General features: G+C 45.3%; 1 protein-coding gene across 1 annotated transcript in view; it reads left to right on the forward strand.

Annotated features, from left to right (window-relative positions):
- AHI1 (Abelson helper integration site 1) overlaps window positions 1–13,278 on the forward strand; it is a 181,362-nt gene that overhangs the window by 122,808 nt on the left and 45,276 nt on the right. The window contains exon 18 of the mRNA XM_026649540.2: window positions 1,490–1,548. Coding sequence (XP_026505325.1) covers window positions 1,490–1,548 — 59 coding nt within the window. The remainder of the gene's footprint in view (window positions 1–1,489; window positions 1,549–13,278) is intronic.

Below are 13,278 nucleotides of genomic sequence, written 5' to 3' on the forward strand. Positions count from 1 at the left end.
CCACGGCACCTCCCCCCAAGTTTTAGTCACAGGTATTTTTAGTAAAAGTCATGGACAGGTTACAGGCCGTGAATTTTTGTTTACTGCCCATGACCTGTCTGTTACTTTTACTAAAAATACCCTTGACTAAAACGTAGCCTTACTAATGGAGTCTCAGTCAAGCTACTGGGAACCCATTGAGCATACCCAAAACTACCACACCCAATTCCAGAAACTTCTGAGTGTGCAGTGCTAATTGTGCATGTGCCTAACAATGACCCAGACACAACTCATTCTTACCTACCTACCTCCCCAGATAGATCTCTTAAACAGTTATCTTCCTTTTAGGCACCTGGATTACATTTGCAAGATCAGGGCCTAACAAATTGTAACCCTTTGAGCTTGCATTACACCATTTAATTACATATATAAATATTTTCCAATCGTTAAACATTCACGAGTAAATCACTTATGAATATGACTAATATCACTGGCTTAACAGGGGTATCGTGCAGGTGGAGGTTGTACAAGGTTTCCCAAGGATCTGTGCCAATGCATCTGAATCTTAACCTGAAAAATCCCCATTATTCAAACTCTGGGCTTCTTATGAGCAGATATTACCTGTTGTGCTAAATTGAGTTGGGTTTTGTGGTTGGAAACTAGAGTGAGACCTTAGAACTCATTTTTACTTGAAACCTAAACTAGGATTTGAACCTTTGTGTCTCATGGCAAAAAGCTGGTGAGCTTCACTCTATGATATTTGGCCTCCCTCTGCTCCACCTGCTTGAGAAAAAAAGAAAGATGAAATATCTTGAGCAAAGCTATAGCATTTAAGTATTGTCATGTTTAACAATTTTCAGATGTTTCTATCTTTTAAAGATGTTTTCTTAGAAGATATACAGTAGAAGAAACCAATAACAAAAAGATAAATCCATAGATGATGAAAGGATTTTCTTGAGTTTAGCCAATGTAATAATTTCAAAAGGAACAAATTTACAAGTAGCACTTTTTCAAATGCACTGTATAAAGAGTGAATAAAATAAACATCAAGATGTGTTGTGGTAGGAAGTCAGATGATCAAAGGGAGATACTGAATAGACATACTTATTCTTTCAGATAAAATAAGGAAGTAATTCCTTTGAGAGGTTTTGTGATCATTTCTGACTGAAAACTTCGTATGCGCTACTCAGAAATACAATGAAAAGAAAGGCAGTGTAGCTTAGATAATAGTGTCTGTTCTGAGCACGAGGTGGCATGTGGACATTGCTTGTGCTATTGCTCCAAATCATTTGAATGGAAATATTGGATTAACTAACCTTGTGTCAGGTCTATTAGTTAGATAAACCCTCCAACTGTTCCTGACTGAAGGATGCGTAGTTGCAACTGAAAGATGGTGCTGCTTTTCATTAGAGTTTTGTGAAACATGTCCTGCTAACATAATGTTTTTAAAATAAAGTGGTTTATTAGAATGGGATAACAAGCAAAAATTCACAGCTTTGTCTTTTCACAGGGAGTTTCAGCCCAGTAGGAAGTCCTCTTAGCCGAACACCATCAGTCAGACTACAGACGGTAAGGAATTCTATTTATGCATTTAAAAAAATTGATAATATTAAACTATAAAATGGCATTCTTCACAAATTGCTTTGTAGAAAAGCTTTCTTGCTTCTTTTGTGAATAAAAGGAGGTATCTTTAAGGAAACTTTCGTGGCTGTGTAGGCTTTTACCTCATGTTGTTGATATAGAGGTCAGATTTTTTTTTTTTTTTTAAGATAAAATATAGTCTTCTCTCTCGCACGTGCACACTCTCTCTCTCTCTCTCTCTCTCTCATATTGTTTAGAAATGAATATGTCAGAATCACATTCCTGTATTCTTGGTATTTAGCAGGAATATAGGCAATACTAAGTCAGGAGGGGAAAATGTGGTTGTAACTTAAAATTGGCTATTGGATCAATTGCAGCTGTTTTTTACCATTAGCTCACCTACATCTTATTTCAAGCTCTGTTTGTACCAGTTGGCTTATGGTAACCAAAGTGAAATCACTAATATCTTCTGTGTATTTCTTGTGCATATAGGAATTGGTTGGTGATGATGTATACTCCGTCCTGATCCTTCTCCCCCAACACAAAAGAACCCCCAAACTCTATAAACTTAGTTAATTACAACTATACAATCATTAAAGTATGTTTTTTTAAAAAATACCAGGGAGGGACTAGTTGTAGAAGAGGTAATGTTCTTAACACTTTGTGTTTGGCCCCTAAAAAAATGGGCCTATTGCACTTGGACGTTAACCCCCTGGTGCCTGCAGTCAATGTCCTGACCTAATGTGATACGGTAATCACATGCCAGCTGGTGGCCTCCAGAGGGTTCATCGGAAAGAGACATAAATTAGGTTGTGCCCTTAATTCCCAGAACCTGTTCCACCCTTTTATTTCCATCTCATTCAGACCTTTCCTTCACAAAATCCTTTAATGTGTCTTTGTATCAGGCTGATATGATAAATAAGACTTCTCTTGAAAAACAATGCTGAAAATATAGTTTTGCACTCATCTTTTTCTCTGTTGGCTAAGTTACTATTATTGTTTGCATATTTTATACATATTTAATTCTAGATGTCAGCCAATTATTAGGAAAATTTATGAATTATTCAATATGTATATCAGTGCTTGTCTGCTACAACAACCCTTAAAAGTATCTGTATCATTGACTCATTTTGGGAAGGGATTTATAAATAAATTAGCAGCTTTCTGTTAAACTTGGTGGGATTGAGTATATTTTCGTTAACCCTTTTTCTAGTGATGTTATAAATGAAGTCGTAATGGCATGGAAGTGATATTCTTTAAAGAAAGAAAGTAAATGTTGCCAATTAAGGACAAAATAGATCAAATAGTTTTGCTGTGTATTTGATTAATCTCAGGAGTTGGATTATTTCACGTACTTCTGAATTCATCTTTTTTTTTTCTTTCTTTATCCCTGTAGGCTTTGCTTAGGCAGCTGTGTTTGCATTTCTGTTCTCTGTTTGTACATTGTAGGATTCAATAAAGTGCAGCCTGGCACAGTTTTTCCTCTAGGCAGATTATAGATTCCCATGCTCATTAAACGCTGAAGGACTATAATCAAATAAGGATCATATTCATTTGAAACCCAAGGAAGTAACATTTACAGTAGTTTCAGGATATTAGATGTATTAATTAAGACCAAAGCCCACTACAGTATTTTATGATGTTACTACTTTCTCTATGCTTTATAGCATTTTAATGCAACTATTAATACTTTCCCTTGTGTTTTTTCCTTTGTGTATACACGGAATGTATACATTAAGATTCAATATTAAGTGTTCATTTAAGGATGCTTTCCATTTTCAAGGTAATAACCTAACTTGGATGATATTTCTCAGACAATTTTCATTTTGAGGAACATCAGTCATTTTAATCCCAAAGTCACCTATATTCCACACAAAATAAATGTTCCCTCATTCTTATTATTGAAGATCTCAGACACTGAGTGGAATGAAATGGCCCAGATCTACTAGTTCTGATTGAGACTACGTGAAGAAATTAAGAATGAACTAGCTCATGTGGAGTCCCCAACCAACCTAGATGCCTTCATCGACCTTGGCATATGCATCAACAACAGGCTCCACAAGAGACATAAGGAAAGGAATGGATATGGGCCACCACCCAACTGGCGTACATTGGTACCCATCTCCAACCTGGATCTTGAACCCAGGCAGCTGGATACCACCCACTGCCATGTGACCCTTGAGGAAAAAGAGTGCCGTCGCTGCCATGAGCTATGTTTCTATTGAGGATCTAGCCATGCAACTGCCCATCATGAGCTGTAGCATGACCCAGTTCGGGAAATGACTATGCTCAGGATCAGTAGAGGGGATTTGCCTGGGCAAACCCCAAGATAATATCCCCCCTACTCCTCACTGATGCACATCTCAGGCACAGTGAGTGCTCCCTGTGGCCTAAAGTCTGGATCTGCCGCCATGTTACAGGAGAGCCTTTCCAAATTCCCCCCCAGTGGGCACTGGTAGATTCCTGTGCAGCAGACAACTTTATAAATGCTGATACGGCCCAAGCCTTGGCTATTCTGGTACAAATAAAGATGGTCCTTGTTCTACTGGAAACTATAGATGGTTCACTCTTGTTGTTGGGGCCAATGATACAGGAAACAGTGCCTCTAGAAGTTGTCATTCAGGACTATCGGAAGCCCTTCATTTTGAGGTGATCCACTCACCACACTTCCCAATAATCCTTTGCATTTTGTGGGTGACAACTCATGAGCCACAGGTCCTTTGTCATGAGCACAAAGTTAGCTTCCTGTCTGAGTTCTGCCAGCAAGTCTACCTATATACACCACCTGACAAACCCTGGAACCAAGATACTCCCACTTCTGGGCCCTGGCCTTGGGTCAGGTGGGACCATCACCAGAGTGACTTTGGCACTGCTCCCCAAATACAGTGACTGTGGTGTCGTCTTCGAGAAGTAGAATGCTAACACCCCACCACCCCATTAGTATTATGACTGCCTGATCGAGCTGTAGCCAGGGGTCAAGGAGCCATTTGGCCATTTATATGCGATGTCAGAGTCTGAGGTGCTGCACTGCATTCTTATCTCCAGGAGAATCTGCCTAAGGGTTTCTTTCAGCCATCTACCTCTCCCACCAGGGCCCCAGTTCTGTTTTTTAAAAAGAAAGATGGAACCCCGCACTTACGCATGGATTCCCAGGCCCTCAGTCAGGTTATCATCAAGAATCAAAACCCCTCTTCCACTTATTCCAGAACTACTGGATCATTTGCTATCAGTCCAGGTATTCACAAAACTTGACTTGTGAGGGGCCTGTCACAAGTTGGACCCACCCCTCGTCCGGGGTGCCACCTGATGTGCTGGGGTTTAACTGAGCCTCCCCTGCTCAACCAGCCTGGGTTCCCTCTCCTTGCTTTGCTGAATTAGGCTTTCTGGTCTCTTGCAGCACACACACAAAGATAGGGCCACACTCCACTGCAGACACAGACTGAAGTCCACTCTGTGTGAGAGGGCTTCCCCAGCACTCACATGCCCACCCCTTTTGGGAAGCAAACCCAAAATACTACTGCCTTGCACTGTATAGAAATATCTGTACAGGGCAAGCTCATAAAATTCGCCCTCTTCCTCAATGTGAAGAGAGAGATGCACGACTTCTTCCTCCCCCCAGTAAGAAATTGCATAAACTGGGTTTAATAATAAACAAAACAAATTTTATTAACTATAAAAGGCAGATTTTAAGTGGTTCAAGGGATAGCAAACAGAACAAAGCAGATTATTAAGCAAATTAAACAAAACACGCAAATTAAGCTTGACACACTAGATAGGTAGGATACAAATTAGCAAATTCTCACCCTGAGTGATAAACAAGCAGGCAGATTCTTAAGGCACCAGTAGCCTTGGCTTTCCCAGGTTTTCATACACAGGCTAAAGATCTTAGCCTGGGACCATCACTTCTCACAGTTCATTCTTTGTTCCTCAGGTGTTTTCAGGTGTGTTGTTGTAGGGAGAGTGAGGCCCCTCATGTTGTCATTGTCCCTCTTTTATATCTTCCTCCAACTTGCTGGAAAGCTTTTTTGCTATGACCTGGGTCAAACAGTTCCCATTGTATAGAGCTATCTCTGAGAGGTTCCTATTGCACACAGTTCCTGGGGTAATCCTTATGCTTGTGTCATTTATTCAATAAGCCACTAACATTGTTTGGCCTCATCCAACGTAGCACATTTGAAATATAGAGACATGGTCAATATTCCCAGCTTCAGATACAAAAATGATACATGCACACAAATTGGATAAACACATTCAGTAAATCATAACCTTTCCAATGATACCTTACATGAGCCATCTTGCATAAAGTACATCTGATATGTCCTATCCATATCATAAGTATATTTCCATAAAGAATATGGAGTGTTATGTCACAGGGCCTACAACCTGGTTCAAATCCAAGCTGGGGTTGAGTGGAAGACAGATTTTCAAACCTGCTATAGCCACTACAAGTACCCAGTAATGCAGTTTGGCCTCACAGATACCCTTGCAACATTCCAGCACTTCGTGAACGAGGTCTTCCATGACATCCTAGATCAGTATGTTGTAGTCTACATAGATGATATCTCCATCTTTGCTGAGGATCACAAGCAACACACTGAGCATGTCCGGTCAGTCCTGGAATGGCTCTGCCAACATGGCCTGTATGCAAAGGTGGAAAAATGTAGCTTTGACCAGTGCTTCATGGAGTTCCTGGGCTACATCCACTCCCACAAGGGCTTCTAAGTGGACTCCAAAAAGATGGAGGCAGTACAGACCTGGGTACCCACCCGAAATATCAAGGAGCTACAATACTTACTGGGGTTCACTAACTTGTATAGGCTGTTCATCTCTGGATTTTCAGGCCACATCACCCCATTGACAGCACTTCTCAAAAATACCACCTTCAGCTGGTCTCCGAAGACCCAATGAGCATTCGTCCTTTACCCCCACCTCAATCCTGGCTCATCTCAACCCAACATGACCCTTTGTTGTCAAGACTGATACCTCCAATGTGGCAATTAGGGCAATACTCTTTCAAAGAGGTGGTCCCCAATAGCACCTCTCACTTTGCGTGTATTATTCATGGAAGTTCACTGCAGCTGAACAGAATTATCTAGCTAAGGAGCTTCTAGCCATCGGAGCAGATTTAGAAGAGCGTTGCTGCTATCTCAAGGGTGCTTGGTACCCAGGACAGGTTTACTTTGATTGTAAAAACTTAGAGTACCTCTGCTGAGCCAAGACCCTTAACCAGATGCAGTTTCGCTGGGCCCTGTTCTTTGCACGCTTCAATTTCACCATCATGTACCACTCAAGAGTCCAGAACAAGACTGCCAATGCCTCGTCCCAAAAAGGAGAATCTCACCAGCCAAGAGCCCCCCTGTGCTGAGCCTCCCCCCATTCTTAAGCCCCCTAACTTCCTGGATGCTGCAGTTCCTCAGGACTTCATGTCAATGATCCGCTCAGCTGCAGAGAAGGATCCCCTTTCCAAGGAATTTTGAGGCAGCAAGCCAAGAGCAACACCAGGTTCAGGAAGGCTTGCTCTCTGTCAAGGGCTACTTGTACATTCGACTGGGACCCCCTCAGTTAGAGGTACTATGGTTCTGTCATGACTCGCCATTAGCAGGCCATTTGGGTTGCTTCAAGACTCTCTGTTTGGCCATCCACTCCTTCTGGTGGCCCTGCGTGCACACAACAATCCACTTGTATGTTGATTTCTGTGAGACATGCCTGCACCACAATGTCACGCCCAAAACCACTCAACATCCTAATGCCTTCTGAGAGCCCGTCCAGGCTTTGGGCAGCCATTACCCTGGACTTTATAGTCAAGCTCCCTGTGTCTAACAAGCACACTGATCTGTCTCCATGGACTCCCAGAGCGAGTCACAATTGATAAGGGTCTGCAGTTTCTGTTGTGGTTTTGGAACAAAATCCTACGATTGCTTAGGATCTGTGCTTACACATCCATTGCTTATCTCCCACAAACTGATGGTCAGTCTGAGCAAGCAATCAAGTGTTAGAACAATACATGTGGTGCTTTATTAATTTCCACCAGGAGAACTGGTTGAGCTTCCTACCCCAAGCAGAGTTTGCTTACAACAATGCTGATCATATGTCCACCATGCAGAATCCGTTCTATGCAAACTATGGCTTCCACCCACATCTCCACCCAGCTGCATTTGTCACCTCCACCAATCTTGTAGCCGCTGACTGGATGTGCCTGATCCATGGTGTCCAAGAAGAACTCAAGGCACATATGGACAAGGCTAAGGAAGATTACAAGTGGTATGCTGACCACCAGTGCTGGGAAGGCCTGGCATTCACCATTGGGCAAAAAGTCTGGCTATCAGCCCAACACATCCACACTGACTGGCTATGTCATAGCTGGATTACCAATACCTTGGGCCATATTCCATCAGCCAGGTAATCAACCCAGTGATTGTGAGGCTTCAGTTATTCAGATCCCACCAAAACCACGCAGTGTTCCATGTATTCTTGCTAATCCTCTATGTTGACAACCCCTTCACTCACTGGGCCCAACCACTGCCTCCTTTGGAGCTGATCCAAGAGCACAACGAGTATGAAGTCTGTGAAATACTGGACTTGAAAATCAAATGCAGCTCCCTCTAGTACCTTGTAGGCTGGAGGACTATGCCCTAAAGGATGATCCTGGGAGTCAGCATCCCAAATCCATGCCCCTGACCTCATGGCAGCCCATCCAAACAAATATGGGCTGGCAGAGGGTGCCCAGCGGGTCTTGAATCAGGCCTGCAGAGCTGCTAGGCAGCGAACACCTCCACACTGCCACCCAGCAGCAGTTGTAACTGGTTCACACACTATCTGTGACCAGCTGTGAACAAAGACCACAAAAAGTCCCTGCCCTCAGGCTCTATCAGGCAGCAGCCTCATGGCTCCTGATTGGCTCCCTACCCTATATAAATCTAAGGGGCATTCTAGAAAGTGTCTGGACAACAGCACAGATCTCCTGTAATTGCCACAACCATTTTTGCTTCCTGCTCTCAAACTCTTGGCTTTGACCTTGGCTTGATTTGGACCTTGCCTCCTGACCCAGACCCTGAAACCTATCTCAGACTCTGATCTTTGGTATTAACCCTGGTCTGGAACTTGACTACAAACTCCTCCGCTATTCTCAGCCTCAGATTTGACCCTGCTCTTATCTTTGGTCCCCACTGCCCTTGTTATGATCCTGACATGATGCATCTGTTCAGAGGCAAGGCTATTATATATATAATGTCCGACTGAGGTTAATTAAAGGAAAGCTCCTTATCCAACTAAAGAAAGGCAGAAGGTGTAAAAGAGTTAGTTAATAGTTAATTGGTAAAGGAAGACAGTCCACATATTTACTCTGTTGTAGTGAAGAACCTGTTCGCAAATCAAAGAAAAATGGCACCTGAAATGTTTTCCTATTTCTTCCCTTAAGTTATGGTATGGGGATTTAAAGTATATGTGTTGAGTAGTAGAAATAAAACATTGCAGTATATTCAAGAAAGATGACAATAAATGCATATACAATTCCTTTATGCGTACAGAGTGCTTCTTCTCTTAGAGGCAATGAATGCTATTTAAAGTCCAAATCTTCTTGATGTGTGCTCAGTAAAGGTGCATGAATAATCCAGTGCACACATGCACAGTCCTCACCACCCAGTATCACTGAAATTGCTAATATGAGAAACCGCTATAAACACTTTAAATAGCTCCATTGTCAGGTGCCATGGTGATGATGTAATTTGTTCTCCACTTGACTTTGTGATCTGGAAAGCAGCAAAATATTTATTTATGTATTTACTCTTCCCCTTAGTTGTTTCTTTATTATGGCTCAAGTTTTTTAGGAGTATGAGGTTCTAACTAACTTCCCAATTACAGTAGAGGAACTTGGAAAGTTCTCCAGAAAACATCAGTTCTAATGTCCTCACAACTGCAACTCTCTCTCCCACAACTGAGGGAAAAGGGATGTTGATTTTAGACTGTAACCCCTTTCTTTGTCCCCAGTTCTGCAATGAACTCCATGCATGTGGACCTATGTGCCCACCTCGAGCTCAACAGATTTCAGTAAGACTGTATGTTGATTTAGATGTCCAACTGCATGAAGCTCATTGCACGACTGGGGAGTTAACTTCAAACAGAACCATTGTTTGTGTGTTCATGAATGTGTGGGAGTGGAGCAGCCAGAAGTCAGCCTACAAAATCCATTGGTGCTCATCCCATTACAGTTCCAGAGACTGGAGTGACAGCAAGAGGAATGTTAGGAACATGGGAAGTTAAAGAAGAATTGGAAAGTGAAGGGAAAGAGGATATTAAGAGGCAAAAAGTTGGGGAGAGATTCAGTGTGTGGGCAGAAGGAAGGAAACAACAGGAAGTGAGCAAGAGGAGCATTTAACAATAGTCTCAAAAGTGAGCAAGAAAGAGCACACAACATGGAAGAGGGTCAAAGAAGGAGTGAAAGATGTGTGAACAGAACAGGAGTGACCAGAGAGATGAAAGAATAGCGTAAGCAAGTAAAGAGGACAGAAAAACAGACTAAAAGGGGAGAGACCATATATTTCACATATGTAGAATATAGGAGGAAGGATCTGAAGAAAGGAATCCTTTTTGTCTAACGGAGAGAAGCAATATATGGTTTGATGTTGATGTTTGATACCACTATAATGGGCATCATGCTTGAGGGAGAAAGCAAACTAGACAGTAAAGGAAATGGAAAAGAGGGATAAAATGAAAGGGAGAGTGGGACTGAAAGAAAGGCAATAAAGAAATGGAAATATATTTCACTGATTCCTAATCCTATGTTTTATTGTATTCTTCTTCGAATGATTGATGTCCATTCTAATAAGTGTGTGTGCACATGCTGCGTGCACAATCATCGGTAGTTTTTACCCTAGCAGTACCCGTCAGGTTGGCTGTGGAGCCCCCTGAAGTTGCGCCTTTGTGGCAGTGTATATAGGTCTCTGCCGACCCACCACCTGCTCAGTTCCTTCTTACCGCCAGTGAGGGTCGTTGGAGCAACTGATCTCTTGCTTTAGCAAGTGCTTCATAGTGGTTTTCCCTGTATATAGTTGTTATCCTTCACTATCTTAGTTCGTTAGTAAGTTTAAGTAGGGGGATTTCCCCTCCACCCCCCAATATTTTTCCCTATTGCCGGGGCATGCTGCAGCCCCAGGAGTTCAAGCCGTGCGATAGGTGTGGTAAGCCTATGCCCAGAGGGGATCCGCATGCCGCTTGTCTGAAGTGCCTGGGAGAGGGTCATTTGCAAGACAAGGGAACCACTTGCAGAGGCTTCAAGCCCAGAACTAAGAAGGAGAGAGACTATCGCCTCAAGCTCTTCTTGATGGAGTCCGCTCTCTGGCCCCAACCAGCTCAAGAGCCAGCATCGGTGCACCGCACACCAGCCTCGGTGCAGGACATCTTGGCACCAAGGAAGGACCCGAATAAGGAGCATCAGCACCGTTCCCCTGCGCGAAAGACCAGCTCATCGGTGTGGCACCGATCGCTATCCCCAGTGCTGCATAAGAAGAAGAAGGCGTAACGGGGCTGCTCCGCCGTCAAGAAGAGCAGACAGGACTCCAGCATGGTGCGTCCCAAAGTGGGACACCAGAAGGCTGGTCCATCGGTCCCGGCACTGTCGACTCCGGCTTCGAAGGGGGGGGTCTGTCAAGTCCAGTGTCAGTGGACTCTCCGGTCCAGGAAGTGTTGGAGGAGGACCTGGACCTCCCCTCCACACCAGACACCTTTGAGGCCATGCGGACTTAATTGCAATGACGGCACAGTCCCCGGCCTCCTATTCCCATGCACCAGCTCAGGTGCAGGCAGTGCAAGAACCAGCTGCTGCACTACTTCCGGCACCGTCTGCGGCACCGATGGCGACACCTCCTATCCGGCACTGGGGCAAGCCCACCATGATGCGGCACTGTTCCCCATCACCACCTTACTGCTCCCCGGCACCGTCGGGATACGCACCTCCCTGGTTGGGCTTGGACTATTTATCAGAATCAGAGTCGGAGTCGCACGTGTCCCGACACAGCTGATACTGGTCGAGATCCCAGCACCAGTCTCAGTACCGTAAGGTGGAGGAACACTCGTTACGGATGGTGTCCTGGCCTCTCCAGTGGCAGGGACCAGTACAATGGCCCTTTTGGACACCATGGGCCTACCACTAGGACTAATGGCATGGTTCCAGGGCAGCATTGGTGGTCTCCGTTGCCCATGCCACACCTTCTGTGATGTCTGTTTCCCCATATCAGTCATGGGCTCCCGAGGACCCACCACGGGGTTCAGACCCCGGGCCTCCTGTATTGAGCGCAAGGTCAGAGATGCCAATGATGGTGGCTCCCGTACCAACAGTAGCAGCAACAATGGATATCCCTGAGCAAATCACCAGGAAACCGGAGGGGCAGGAAGACTCCGTCCCACCTCGAGCCTCGTCTTCTCCCTCGCCAGACAAGACAGTGGTGGGCACTACCATGTCCCTTCTGGCGATGGACATGAAAGCCCACCAGGACCTCCTTAGGAGGGTGGCCCAGAACCTCAACATGACGACGAAGGAGGTGGTGGAAGACTCAGACTGCATGGTGGACATACTCTCCCTGGAGGGTCCCTCCAAGGTGGCACTGCCACTTATAAAAGCCATTCAGAACACCACAAAGGTGCTCTGGCAAACCCCACCCTCTATACCACCAACGGCCAGGGAAGTAGAGAGGCGCTACTTTGTCCCTCAGAAGGGGTACGAGCACCTCTTCACTCCTCTCCCACCCCCCCCGGGACCTTGATAGTGGATGCAGCAAACCACAAAGAGCGGCAGGGGTTGCCAGGGCCTGCCCCTAAGAATAAAGACGCTAAGAAGCTGGACCTCTCTGGTCGAAAAGTATACTCAACCGGGGGGCTCCAGCTTCGAATTTCCAACCAGCAGAGGGTAATTAGCTGCTATGTGTACAACCCGTGGAATGCCCTCTCTAAATTTCAGGAACTGCTTCCATCGGAATCCCGACAGGAATTCACTGCAGTCCTGGAAGAGGGCAGGGTGGGGACTAGAACCTCCCTCCAGGCTGCTCTGGACTCCGCTGACTCGGCAGCGCGAACCATGGCTACGGGCATCACAGTGAAGTGTAGCTCATTGCTACAGATCTTGGGACTCCTGGCAGAGGTCCAGAATACCATACAGGACCTCCCATTTGACTGGGGGGGGCTGTTTGCTGACAAGACAGACTCGAGACTGCACAGTCTCAAGGACTCGAGAGCAACCCTCAAGTCTTTGGGAATTCACACCGGCACGCCAGAGAAAACCCTTCAAGCCCAAGCCCCCCTCATGATTCTCTCTAGGTCCCCCCAGGCAGGACTATAATTGAAGGAGGGGCAGAAACAACGGGAGGTGTTCCCTGCAGTCATCCTCCTCCCCTGGAGTCAGGGCTCCTCCAAGCAGCCTCCCGACTCTAAGCCCAACTTTTGAAGGTGCGCCTAGGGACAGAGCGCCAGCCCAAATCCCGGATCCTTGCCCTCCCTTTGTGAATCGTCTGTCCCACTTCTGCCATGCCTGGGACCCGATTACTTCAGATCGCTGGGTCCTGAGCACGGTTGGGGTGGGATATTCTCTCCAATTCTGGCCCTACCTGCCTTCCCCAGCCCTCTTCAGAGATCCCTCTCATGAGCAATTCTTGCTACAGGAAGTGCAGTCGCTCCTCGCGCTGGGCACAATAGAGGAGGTTCCTCAGGAGTTCAGGGGCAGGGGATTCT

This window comes from Terrapene carolina, unplaced genomic scaffold (genome assembly GCF_002925995.2).
Source record: "Terrapene carolina triunguis isolate 2854851 unplaced genomic scaffold, T_m_triunguis-2.0 Scaffold85, whole genome shotgun sequence".
NCBI lineage: Eukaryota > Metazoa > Chordata > Testudines > Emydidae > Terrapene > Terrapene triunguis.